The 13,305-nt window shown below is 32.4% G+C and overlaps 1 protein-coding gene across 1 annotated transcript; it reads left to right on the forward strand.

Annotated features, from left to right (window-relative positions):
- The first annotated feature begins 10,324 nt into the window (after positions 1–10,324).
- Positions 10,325–12,397, forward strand: LOC143048884 (uncharacterized). The gene has a single exon (XM_076222753.1). It carries the CDS (start codon positions 10,355–10,357, stop codon positions 12,395–12,397), a length of 2,043 nt encoding a protein of 680 aa, XP_076078868.1. The 5' UTR covers positions 10,325–10,354.
- The last annotated feature ends 908 nt before the right edge of the window (positions 12,398–13,305 follow it).

Raw genomic sequence — 13,305 nt, forward strand, 5'->3', positions numbered from 1 at the left:
AAACAGAAAAACAATACACGTGACACAACATAGAAAACTAAAGAATAAACAACACGAACCCCATTTAAATTAGAGGTTTCTCTCTTCTTTTATTTAAAAATATGCGTATGGTGATATAACTCAGTAACCAAATATAATTAAGACCTAGGGTCTTTTGATTTGAGGTCTTTGATTGATGAACCTGAAATTGAGCTCAAGATTAGAGGTCTTTTTGACATTCTAGATTTGGACCTTTGCTTTCATCTCATTTGTATATGTTCCGGACCATATGAGTATTTGGACCATACGCGTATGGTTATGACCATATGGGTATATACTCATATGGTCCGACCATACACGTACATTATGTTTCAAGTCGTCAAACCTTTTTAAAAAAAACTGGAAGTGACCTTGTGTAAACCAGAAGTAGGTATTTTTTGTACTTTCTTGATATAAAGTATATAGAACCAGATATTTTTGGAATCAGTGTCAAGTAATCATTAAAATAATAAAAAAAGTCACATTTTTCAAACCGAATGTAACAAATTATCTCCCATATTTAAAAAATATTGTATAGAAACCATATATTTTTATAATCAGCGTACAATGAGCTATGCTTTGACGCTAAAAATGACATTTTGACCCAAAATTTTACTTCTTTTATATCAAAATACATGTTTTTCAGTGGAAAGACCTTCCACTGAACAATTTGTTTTTAAATTTAGATGTATTTCTTTGAGTTGAGCCTTTTTAACTATTTTTTTTAGTTCGTTCTTGAGTTGTACTGTTACACAACTGTTCCGTGTAAGGGTGTGCGATCCCGCTAAAATGTTTAATCCCGCCACAATCGCTATGCATATGCCTGTTCCAAACAAATAGCCTGTAATCCGGCCTTTTTTTACTTTAAGGGTCCCAACCCTTATAAAGCTGTACTAAACTGCCCATAACCCTTAACCTAACCCTAACCCATACATAACCTTAACCCTAAAATCTAACCCTGACATTCCCTAACCTAACCATAAAAATAAATGAACCCTACTCTAAAGTATAAGGACCCTATATATCCCTAAGTAAAAGAAGGCCTGTAATTCAGTTGTTGCCAATTGTTGATGTGTTACATATTTGTTTTTCGTTGATTTTTTGTACATTAATTAGGCCGTTAGTTTTCTCGTTTGAATTGTTTTATATTTGTCATTAAGGGACTGTTATACCTACCTATGCGTTATGGGCTTTGTTCATTGTTGAAGGCTGTACGGCGACCTTTATTTATTAATTAATGTGTCATTTTGTCTCTTGTGGAGAATTGTCTAAAAATCTCAACGCACGGAATCAGGTTATATATAATATTAATTTTGTTTCCTTATACATTTGTATGTATGTTATCAAGTAGCCTGCTTTTGATTTGTTTTTATGGATCAAAATAGTTGTTAAAAAAAACATAATTTCATACGGTTGAACGTAGTGAATTAGAGTGAAATTATTGTTTATTGTCTTTTCATGATGTATATATGTGTCGTACCTATCGTGTGGTCAGTTTTCCGCCGAGACGGGGGTTTCGGTCAGTCAGCACGACAGCGCCAAAGCGATTTATTCAATTAGTCTTCCCCTTTTTTTTAATTATTTATAAGATATATAGGATTGATAGAACCGGAGGTTGTTTTTTTTTTTTTGGGGGGGAAGGGATGGGGGTATTACATTGTGTGAAGTATATAGTGTATAATATATATTTACATATGTGTTTAGGAATGTTTATGTGTAAAATATTCAATAAACATAGCAGCGGCGTTGTCGTGTAGCTTTGCACTTTAATTATGAGTTTTTCATCTTTATACTTTCACAGTAAAGATTTTTCGAAGGCATACATTATCATGCAGTGACGTACATGAGACTAGTATCATGTAGTGAAGTTTAATACAGAATGAAGGTTGTTAAATGACAAGTGTGACGATTTTTTTCTTCTTGCTTTTATTTGCGCTATAGAATCATTCCAAAGCATATTTGTTCTGAACGCCTTTATTGTCGTCCTACTAAAAAAAACAAAAAAAAAACTAAACGGAATAATCACAAGCTATAATGACAAATGCGACTATGCATGGTACCTTTAAAACACAAACTTTAAGTCATAATAATTGATTTATTGTGGAAGGAACAACATGAGGTCTTCTCATTTGATATCATAGATATCACTGAACAGCTTTTTTTTTTAGCTCACCTGGTCTAAAAGGCCTAGTGAGCTTTTCCGACGTCCGTCGTCCGTCGTCGTCGTCGTCGTCCTGCGTCTGTCGTCGTTAACTTTGAAACTACCGGGCCAAATTAATCCAAACTTGGCCACAATCATCATTGATGTATCTAGTTTAAAGTTTGTGTTTTTTGACCCGGCTAACTATCCAAGATGGCCGCCATGGCTAAAAATAGAACATAAGGGTAAAATGCAGTTTTTGGCTTATAACTAAAAACCAAAGCATTAAGAGCAAATCTGACATGGATAAAATTGTTTATTAGGCCAATATCTATCTGCCCTGAAATTTTCAGATGAATCAGACAACCCGTTGTTGGGTTGCTGTCCCTAAATTGTTAATTTTAAGGAAATTTTACTGTTTTTGGTTATTATCTTGAATGTTATTATAGATGGAGATAAACTGTAAACAGCAAGAATGTTCAGCAAAGTAAGATTTACAAATAAGTCACATGACCAAAATGGTCAGTTGACCCCTTTAGGAGGAATTGCCCTTTATATTAAATTTTTAACCATTTTTCGTAAATATCCATGATCTTTTACAAAAATCTTCTTCTCTGAAACTACCGGGCCAAATTATTCTAAACTTGGCCACAATCATCATTGATGTATCTAGTTTAAAGTTTGTGTTTTTTTACCCGGCCAACCATCCAAGATGGCCGCCATGGCTAAAAATAGAACATAGGGGTAACATGCAGTTGTTGGCTTATAACTCAAAAAACAAACCATTTAGAGCAAATCTGACAAAAAGTAAAATTGTTTATCTGGTTAAGATCTATCTGCCCTGAAACTTTAAGATGAATGGGACAACTCGTTGTTAGGGTGCTGTCCCTAAATTGGAAATTTTAAGGACATTTTGCTGTTTTTGGGTTATTATCTTGAATATTATCATAGATGGAGATAAACTGTTAACAGCAATAATTTACAGCAATTTAAGACTAAAAAAAAAGTCAAAATGACCAAAATAAGAAGTTATTTTCCTTTATAATCAATTTTTAACAATTTTCATAAAATTTGTAAATTTTTACTTACATTTTCCACTGAAACTACACGGACAAGTTCATTATAGATAGAGATAATTGTAAGCAGCAAGAATGTTCAGTAAAGTAAGATGTACAAACACATCACAATCACCTAAACACAATTTTGTCATGAACTGTCTGCTTCCTTTGTTTAATTCACATATACCAAGGTGAGCGACACAGGCTCTTAAATGTATAAAGGTGTGTTTATCAATATTTATGGTGGGCAAAATACATACTCTAATAATAATTTACATAGAAAACATTACACATGAACATAAATAGGATATTGAAAAGACTGTTTCGAAGTAAAAGACATATTTAATTGTTGAATAAAGGTAGCAACATGTAACAACAGAAAGCAAACGAAATATACAGAACATAAAATACTTATTCATACTGCATTGTACCATTCATGGTCTTTTGTCTCGCTCCACCTATTTAAACATTTGAAAAACATCCAGATCTCCGTAAAGATATATTGTTGTATTATCAAATACGTCTAACATTTAAAGCGCTCCTGATGATGGAGGTTAATGCCGGAAAAATCCGCAGAAGACAAACAATTCATAAGATGTTGTATTTATATTTTTACAGCACTTGTCGACATCTCATCTGTGAACGATCCCCAAGGGTGACTGGGGTATAGAAATATGGTCACTTGGTCTTCTCCCGACCGGCATTAAAACGCTTGCCGAAGTGGGGCGTCCGTTTGGTTGTGCGGGATGTATCGCAGTCACGTCCGGTCAGAAGGGGGACGTTAAACCCGATGCCTCGTGTAAAAAGAGTGCCACGCTCTTTGCACGTTAAGAACCCTTGCAACAACTCTTTGAGGGGTCCGTAGGTGGCCTGTTGCAAGGCAAAATGTCTGTCCCTATCCAATATACCCTCCTTTTCCGGTGGCAGTCCAAATTTCTCCGACCATCATCCCAGATGGCCTCTATTGTATCAACCTTCCTATTGTATCCATTGTGAACTTGTTCTCGTCCTGAATATGCATGAAATATTTGCCACTGGACGTTAAGCAACCAACAATCGATCAATCATCTGTGAACGATCAGTTCCGAGGGTATCATTAGTTTAGTAGTCAATACTTCAATACTGGCAAGACCTTTAACAAACATTCTAAAGGTTTCTATTTATAAATTTGGAAAAACATACATACAACAATAAATTCCCTCAAAACTAACCTTACTTTGATTTGTCTTTTTTATGTTCTTTTAGTTTGAATAGTTTTTCAACTGTTTCAGATTTTATACATCCTTATCTTTGAACGCTACTAATGACGGTCAATTCGGACAGGCGCTTTAAACGCAGGACATTTATAACGTTTTGCTTTAATTTTTTATTGCACTCAGTCTCCTGAATGGTATTATCGGCTTTGTAGTCAGTAATTCGGAACTGACGTGATTTATAACAACCCGTTATAAGATGTCCGTTTATAAGTTGTATTCCCATAGGAACCCTTTTTACAGCTAAAATTGTGCAACTTTCTTTAAAGTTTCGTTAAAAAAATATATATTCTAGAATAAAAAGCTCATATGCACTTCTATTATTTGTTTTCAAAGGTCAAAATATAGGGCTGTCCAGCACATTTTCGTCATGTCTTTGCCCCAAAATTCTAAGAGTTTATTGTACTTTAATTCATACTATTCCTCCGCTCACTTTGGGTCTTCTGTAGTTTTTAAAGCCGCTGCTATTTATGTTTATTTATAGTAACACTACCAAGATATGTCTATATGAGATGATACATAAAACAAAACAAACTATCTATGAATCTTATACTCAGCTAATTATATATATATATATATATATATATATATATATATATATATATATATATATATATATATATATATATATATATATATATATATATATATATACATCTCACCAAAAAAGGTTTTTGAAATAGCTGTATTTATAGTGTAATCTATAAATTTATAAAATAAAATATTAGTATTGTAGTCATTTTAGAATCTGTATTTCCTTTTCAGATAATAATGATACCTGCAGATATCCTGTGTTAAAAGAAAAAAATGAAACTGTGATGTCAGCAGAAAAATCATCACTTCCTGAAAAACAGCAGCCTTCAAAAATCGCAGGTATATTGTCTTTCAAAGCATACACTTCGAGTATATTTGATTAAAAACATAAATACAGCTGAACACCTGGATTTATGCAAACAATAAACTTGCGGCAATGACGGTAAACCACAAACACGAGGTGCAAAAATAAGTACATCATATCCGGATTTCAACAATTTCTCTTCAGTGATATATTAGGGATCGAAACGGAACTTGGAAGACTATATGATTTACCTAAATTAAATAGAACGGTATAACTTTAACCACAGATATATTTTATAAGAAGATGGACACCCACCAATACCTGAATTTTCATTCATGTTATTCTTCACATACGATCAGAAACATCCCGTTTTGTCTTGCAAGACGTGTATGAAAAGTTGTTAGTGATGAGTCCACGAAGGATTTTATTTTGAATGAACTAAAGTAAAATTGAGAATGGAAATGTGAAATGTGTCAAAGAGACAACAACCCGACCATAGAACAGACAACAGCAGAAAGTCACCAACAGGTCTTCAATGCAGCGAGACATTCCCGCACTTGGAGGCGTCCTTCAGCTGGCCCTTAAACAAATTTATACTGCACTCGTTCTATTTGAGCAGTCAAAATGCGTTGACCGTATATTTCTATGTCATATACAGTCACTGACCTGATATCACTTTTCCTCATGAATATTTAATACAATTGTCGAAATTATTTAATTATTCCTACGACCTCTTCAACCTGTTCTTGTTTCCAATGTAAACAACGAAGCGTTTAACGTCTCAAACTTGTTTCTTTTACTATTTTTGGGAAAACATATTTCACTTATTAATATTTTTTGTTTGCAATTTTTAAATCATTATGTTTTATGTTAATTGTTGATATTTAGTCTCTGTAAACAAAGGAATTCGTTCACCATTGATTGCGGTTTTTCACAGGTAATGATGTACATTTCAACGTGTTGTATATATCTCCGCCTGTGTGATATGAGGCCTTTTTAAAGGGGGATTTTTCCCAATATTTATATCAAATAAATAACATTAACACTAAACAACAATAGAAAATGTTTGTTTTTAGATTGCAGTATAAAGACAACAATAGTGCATTGACTTGACAGATCAAGTCAATGCACTATTATTGTCTATATATATATACTAGTTCAGTGATAATGAACGCCATACTAAACTCCAAATTGTACACAAGAAACTAAAATTAAAAATAATACAAGACTAACAAAGCCCAGAGGTTCCTGACTTGGGATAGGCGCAAAAAAGCGGTGAGATTAAACATGTTTATGAGATCTCAACCCTCCCCCATACTTCTAGCCAATGTAGACAAGTAAACGCATAACAATACGCACATTAAAATTCAGTTCAAGAGAAGTCCGAGTCTGATGTCAGAAGATGCTACAAAAGAAAAAAGATAAAATGACAATGATACATAAATAAAAACAGACTACTAGCAGTTAACTGACATGCCAGCTGAAAGATTATGTCTTCATCAAATGAATGTCAGGCACAACCCTTCCCGTTAGGAATATACTAGTAGTATCATACCATCATATCATACATGAGAAGAACATACCCTGTGTCTTATCCAAACCAACTTATAGATAAGAGAGCAATATCAATGACGGATCTCATGTCCACAAGCACATAGAGAGAGTACAACTGAACTGTGTTAGTACTCATAACCCATACAATGCTGACATATTCAACGTCATAAAAGCAAAGTTGCCAGTTTACCAAAAAAAAAAAATATAAAAAACTTTTCCCACAGAAAATACATCAAAAGTAAAAGACAGCCTCGTAATCTTCAAAAAGATTTTAATATTGGCTAAATTTTATGACCTAGTTTTTATGTAAAGCCTACAAATTAGGAGTTATATTTTCTATGTTTTGAGATGTTTGCTATGACGTTACTTGAATGTTCGATGCACGTCATTATCTTTTATTATATTTCGACGCAGTTGGACGATTCCATGCTATAATCCATGATAATTTAAATTCAACTTTCAAATTTTGAACTTCTCATCTCTCAACAGTAACAATCAATCATTTGAAATAATATGTTATATATCAAATAAGCCTCCTTGCACTAACTACTAGTCTGATGCTTTATTAATGGTAATATTAGCTCACATGAAGCAGGAAAGAGCAAGATCTATAAATTTTAAATAAAAACAACAATATGAAAGTATATAAAAAAGGCTTAGATAGGCCGAAAGTGTGGTTACATTTGCATTAACTCAATTCAATATTGGAATTAAAATATCATACACAAAACGAAGTAATAATATTGTGAAGATTTAACTCCTTGTCAATCATATCGCATCTTCTAAATGTTATGTCCATGTACTTTAATAATATTATGAATATATATAATCCGTCATATGCTATGAAAACGTTGATTCATAAATTTCAGATACAAATCGGACGGACAATGAACATGATGAAGACAAAAGAAAGCAAATTGCAAATTTATATGGTAAATTTAGATGGATTGATATTAAGACAAAACAGACTCTCCGTTTAACCTTGTTGTAATATATATATCATGTGGTATGTGTCATCAAATGCTTTTCCACAGTCTGCTTTTTTACAGTCAAAGACACATTTTGGTTTTCGGATTTTTACTGAAAAAAGTTAATTTTGCTGACAACTTTACTTGTATCCATGATCACATATTAGGAAATGGGGTCCTTATTTATTTGAGACGAACATGTCAAAATTAAAGACCCCACTTAAGAAACACTGAATTATGTGTCCAAAGATATTCAAAAGTTACATAACAAATTTCGATATCAGGATATGGGTTCTTAGGAAAAACATAACAGGATGTTGTGATATTTAAAAATAAAACAATAAAACAAAAAATAAACGATGTCAAATTGTTCAGGTTTTTATTCAATCTTTACATGCTTTATTTGGGCAAGCTGATGCAAGCAAATGTTCTGTATTATATCTTTTTATACTGTTCGAGAAAATTAATGTTTAAAACATTATCATTAATTAAACTGTGCACACGCTAATTTTGAGCTATGAAAATCATGTAGGTCGAACATTCTTAGGTTTTACCAAATTTCAAACAAATATATTTTACTGTGGGTTAGCTTCGATATCAGTCACTATATCTTTTAGATTAATAACTTGCATTTGTATTAAACTGGAGCGCCACTATTGTGATAATTTTCTCTGCGTGTGTGTTATTTGTATGTAAAAAATCCAATTTCATGCAGGAAGTATATCACTAATTCATGGCAACATTGCATTCGATGTTTAACTCCTCAACTTCAAGCAAACACAACTTTTTCAGTTAAAGTTCGAATAAAGTGGCATTCATTGCATGTCAAAGGTATAGTTTATGATGTCTAGTACTGCAAAATCAACATAAGGTAGCAATAAACAGGTAGGACAAAATATTACAATATGCCCTTATAAATTTTACCACCTTTTCATTGCTTTCTTGCAATATAAAGCGTACTGTCTTTGTCGTATATCTGCATTTGTATTTAACCAGAATCTTCCATAGATATATAATTCCAGTATATAAATTAGTAAAACACAATTTCTTTTGGGTGTATTCATGGCAACGCTCTGCATTTATATATCATAAAGTATTGCAAAAAGGGGGGAAAAGATGTCACATTTTCCCCAAACATTTGGCTAAAAGTAGAATTTTAATCGCTTTGAGTAATACCTTTATTGAAACTGTTTACATATATCTTTCAATAAATCCAATGAAAATCATGTCTTTTGTCTCATTTTTTGGAAAATTGCGTCAAAAACATCGTGTAGAAAAAAAAAGGTTGTAAAACATTACATTAATTTCTGAAACCGATGGTCGGTCTAGCTATGAAAATACGGAGAGTCAAACAGAAAATAACCCATAAAACATGTAAAAAAAACACAGATTTTCTTATAAATCATTTTTGAAGGCTGATTTAGTACTCAGCTGTCTAAAAATGAATTTTACGACTTTCATTTTTGAAAAATCGCCGAAATGCGAAACTAAAGTCATAACTGTGTATTGATACCTAATAGCATATAAGAAATAACTGGTTCTCGAAACTTCGGATATACCAAAACTGGTACGTCATATCTGACAAACAGGCAAAATGTCCCTCTCTTTAAAATTTGGTGCAGTTTTTTTTTTAAATATCCAAAAGTATGAGTCAAAAAGTGTTAAACAATGATCACCAGTCATTCAGCGTTCATTTGATCCCAAAAATACATAAATATTCTACATATTTAGAAAGTTACACTCATGCGTAGGAACTATTTTGCATTAAATATGTGCTACTTTCTAAAGAGTAATTGCAGGACAAAGGTCTTTTTTTTTGTATTCTTTACTTGTTTTTATCATAATTTTCTAGTCGGTAACCCTCTTGTATAAAAACATTGTTGCTTTATCATATTTTTATAAAACAATCAGTAATCGTCTCATGCTACAAACAAAAATCCTCACTATTTTCCATAATTTTGGTTAGCGGTCAATGAATTATCTAAATGAATAAGAAGGTACCGTTAAAATTATAGAAAATTTCTTTATCAACTGATAAAATGAAAAAGTGACGTTAAAATAAGCGAAAAATAAAGATAAGCAACTACATAAAAAATTAATGTGTTTCTGCTTGCTTAAGTGTTACCCTAACCAGATTGGTTTCACGATTTATTATTTTTGTTTCAAATGACTTACAACGGTCTTTTAAATAAGGCTTCTAATATATATCTGCAATTACCAAACTTATTAGGACATCTACGCGTGACTATATGCCTTTTAATATAGGAAAGTAAAGTTGTTTTTGAACAAACTTGATATCCACAAAAATCTATCATTGATAAAACAAATATTAGAAATGACAATTTGGTGTTTAATGCTGACATAATTCTGACACAATGGCGATTATATGAAAATAAAATACACAAAATGTCAAAAATAATTTACATGTTTAACTTTTTATGGCAGGAAGACGAAAAGACAATGAAATCAGATTGGTTATGAGAGGTAGGACAGGCTCTGGAAAAAGCGCAACTGGAAACACAATTATGGCGAAAGCTGATCATTTTGAATCAAAATTAGCAGGCGGGTCGGTCACTAGGGAATGTAAAAGGGGAGAATGCACCCAAGCAGGACGTAAGCTAGTGCTTGTTGATACACCTGGGTTATTCGATACGAAACTTCCATTTGAGCAGATATCAAAGGAGATAATACGATGTGTAAATATGTCTACACCAGGTCCGCATGTATTCCTTCTTGTTATACAGATAGCTAGGTTTACAGAAGAAGAAATTGAAACGTTTAATCGACTTTTTGACCTATTTGGAGCTGAGATGGGGAAATTTGCCATCATTACCTTTACCAGGCTTGGTGATCTAGAAACAGAAAAATCCACTATTGAAGCATACATACAAATGGCTCCTGAAAAGTTGAAAGAGTCCCTTAATCGTTGTAACGGTCGATACATTGCAATTGATAACAAATCATCTGAGGAAAATAAGACAGCGAAGGTAAAATCCCTTATTCAGCTTATTGATTCCATTGTAAACAAGAACGGGGGAAAGTGTTATACAAATGATATGTACAAAGAAGCTGAAGCTGCCTTACAAAGGAAAATTAAAATAGTCGAGGATGAAAGAGCACAAGAGAAAAAGAAAGAGATCGAACAAATACAGTCAAAATATGTTCACAAAATGGATTCCATTACAAAGGAAAACAACAAATTAGCACAAGAGGTTCGTAGTAACAAAGAATCGCAACGACAGGTACAGAAGGAAAAAGATCAAGCCCAGCAAGATGTCCATAGAATGGCGGACGAATTAAAAAAATTTGACAAGAAGCATAATCAAGAATTATATCAAATTAAGGAAAAGGAAAAGGAAGATAAAGAAAAACAGGCGAAGTTCTTAGAAGAAAAAGAAAGACAGCAAATGCAATTTGTGCAGAGTATGGAACAACGACAAATTGATATGGATAACAAATATCAGAATCTGGAACGACAGAAAGATTTGCAGCTTGCGAAAGTGACAGAAGATCATAATAAAATAATGGCAGCTGAAATGCAACGAATACTTGATGGTAATAACCTAAAGTACGATGAAATGATGAAGGTAATGGAAGAGAAAAATAAAGCTTATGAGAAACTTCAGGCGACAATGGCACACCAGCAAACGGAGTTGAATAAACAGATGTGCGAAAGAGATAAAGAATTCCATAAACTAGAAAAAGAACACAGAAAACGAATAGAGGAAGAGAGAGATAGAGCTAACGAAACTCTAAAAAGGCAACTAGATGAACAAAGGCAGTCTATAGAAGCCACAACGAAGGCTCTTTTACAAGAACAAAGAGAAATGGATAAAACGAAAAGAAGTGATCAAGAGAAAGCAAATAATAAAGCTTATAATAAACTTCAGCAACAACTGGCTGAACAGAATATAACTTTGGAAAATATGGTGCGTGAAAAACATTTTCAGGCCCAAAAACAGCAAGAAGAGCATAGAAAACAAATACAGGAGGAGAAAGACAAAAGAAGTGTCCAAGACCAAGAGAATGAAATTCAAAGACAAGAGTTCTACAAACTAGAAAAAGAACATAGAAAACAAATGGAGGAGGAGAGAGATAGAGCTAACGAAACTCTTAAAAGGCAACTTGAAGAACAAAAGCAGTCTATAGAAGCCACAACAACTCTTTTACTAGAACAGAGAGAAATGGATAAAACAAAAAGGAGTGACCAGGATGAAGCAAATAATAAAGCTTATAATAAACTACAGGAACAACTGGCACAACAGAATGCATCAATGCAAAAACTAATTCACGATAGCGAACAAAAGTTTCTTAACCAACAACATGAATCAGAAAAACGAATTGCGGAGGAAAAAGAGATTGCAAGGAGACAACAGGAAGAACACAGAAGATCCATGGATGCCAAAACGGAATCAATTATTCGAGAGCAAAGCGAGAGGGATAAAAGACAAAGAGAAGAAAGACAAAGGGATATAATACATTTGGAGGAAAAGCAGGAATTAATACGACAAAATGAGAAAATGCAAGAAAAGATAAAGCAACAAGAAGAAGCATGCTTGCTTTCTTAATTTAAGAACACTGGATAAAAGAATTATAGACATGATTTCAGTTTACCTGTTATTATTATTATTATTATTATTATTATTTACAGTGCTTATATAGCGATTATCTAAATTAACATGTACTCTAAAGGCTTTAAAATGCATTAAAAAAAACAATGATACGAGTACATATATGTATATAAATATTTTTTTTAAATAATAATGAAAAAAAATCTATGTGTCAATGTTTCAATAGAATCAAAATAGAAACCGTAAAAAATACTATTCCATTTTAGGAAAATTTAAAGTTATTCATCAAAATTAGTGCTTCAATTAAAAAAATTAAATAATAGCTTTATGTCTGTAAAGAAAATAAAAATGCAATAAATACATACTGAGATCAAATAAAAGTCTACATAAGAATCAAAATTTGACAACGAATTTGAAAAGTCCTGTACAACTCATTTAGGTCAATAATACATACCATGGCAAAAAAGGGGGGGGGGGCGCAAAATTCCATGGTTAAAAAGACATTTTCAGACCATCTTTTCAAGCAAGTATAATATAAACAAACAACTTATTTGAGTATTATAACTATGTAGAGGAGTAATAACAGCTGGATTTTTTTTAGTTAAAGGTCTGTAGTAGGGAGTTCAATATACCATGGCAGGGGGTCAACAAACCATGGCTAAATAAAAATTCAAACATATCTTTTCAAGCAAGTAAAATATATACAAACAACTTATTAGAGTATTATAACTATGAACAGGAATAATAACAGCTAAAAAAAATTAAATTATAGATCTATAGTATGGGGTTTTAATATACCATGGCAGGGGAGGGGTAAAAAAAAAAGCATGGCAAAGTAAAATTTTCAAAATATCTTTTTTAGTATGTGAAATACTTACAAACTATACATAGAAGTATAATAACTA

The sequence above is a fragment of the Mytilus galloprovincialis genome, chromosome 10, assembly GCF_965363235.1.
Source record: "Mytilus galloprovincialis chromosome 10, xbMytGall1.hap1.1, whole genome shotgun sequence".
NCBI lineage: Eukaryota > Metazoa > Mollusca > Bivalvia > Mytilida > Mytilidae > Mytilus > Mytilus galloprovincialis.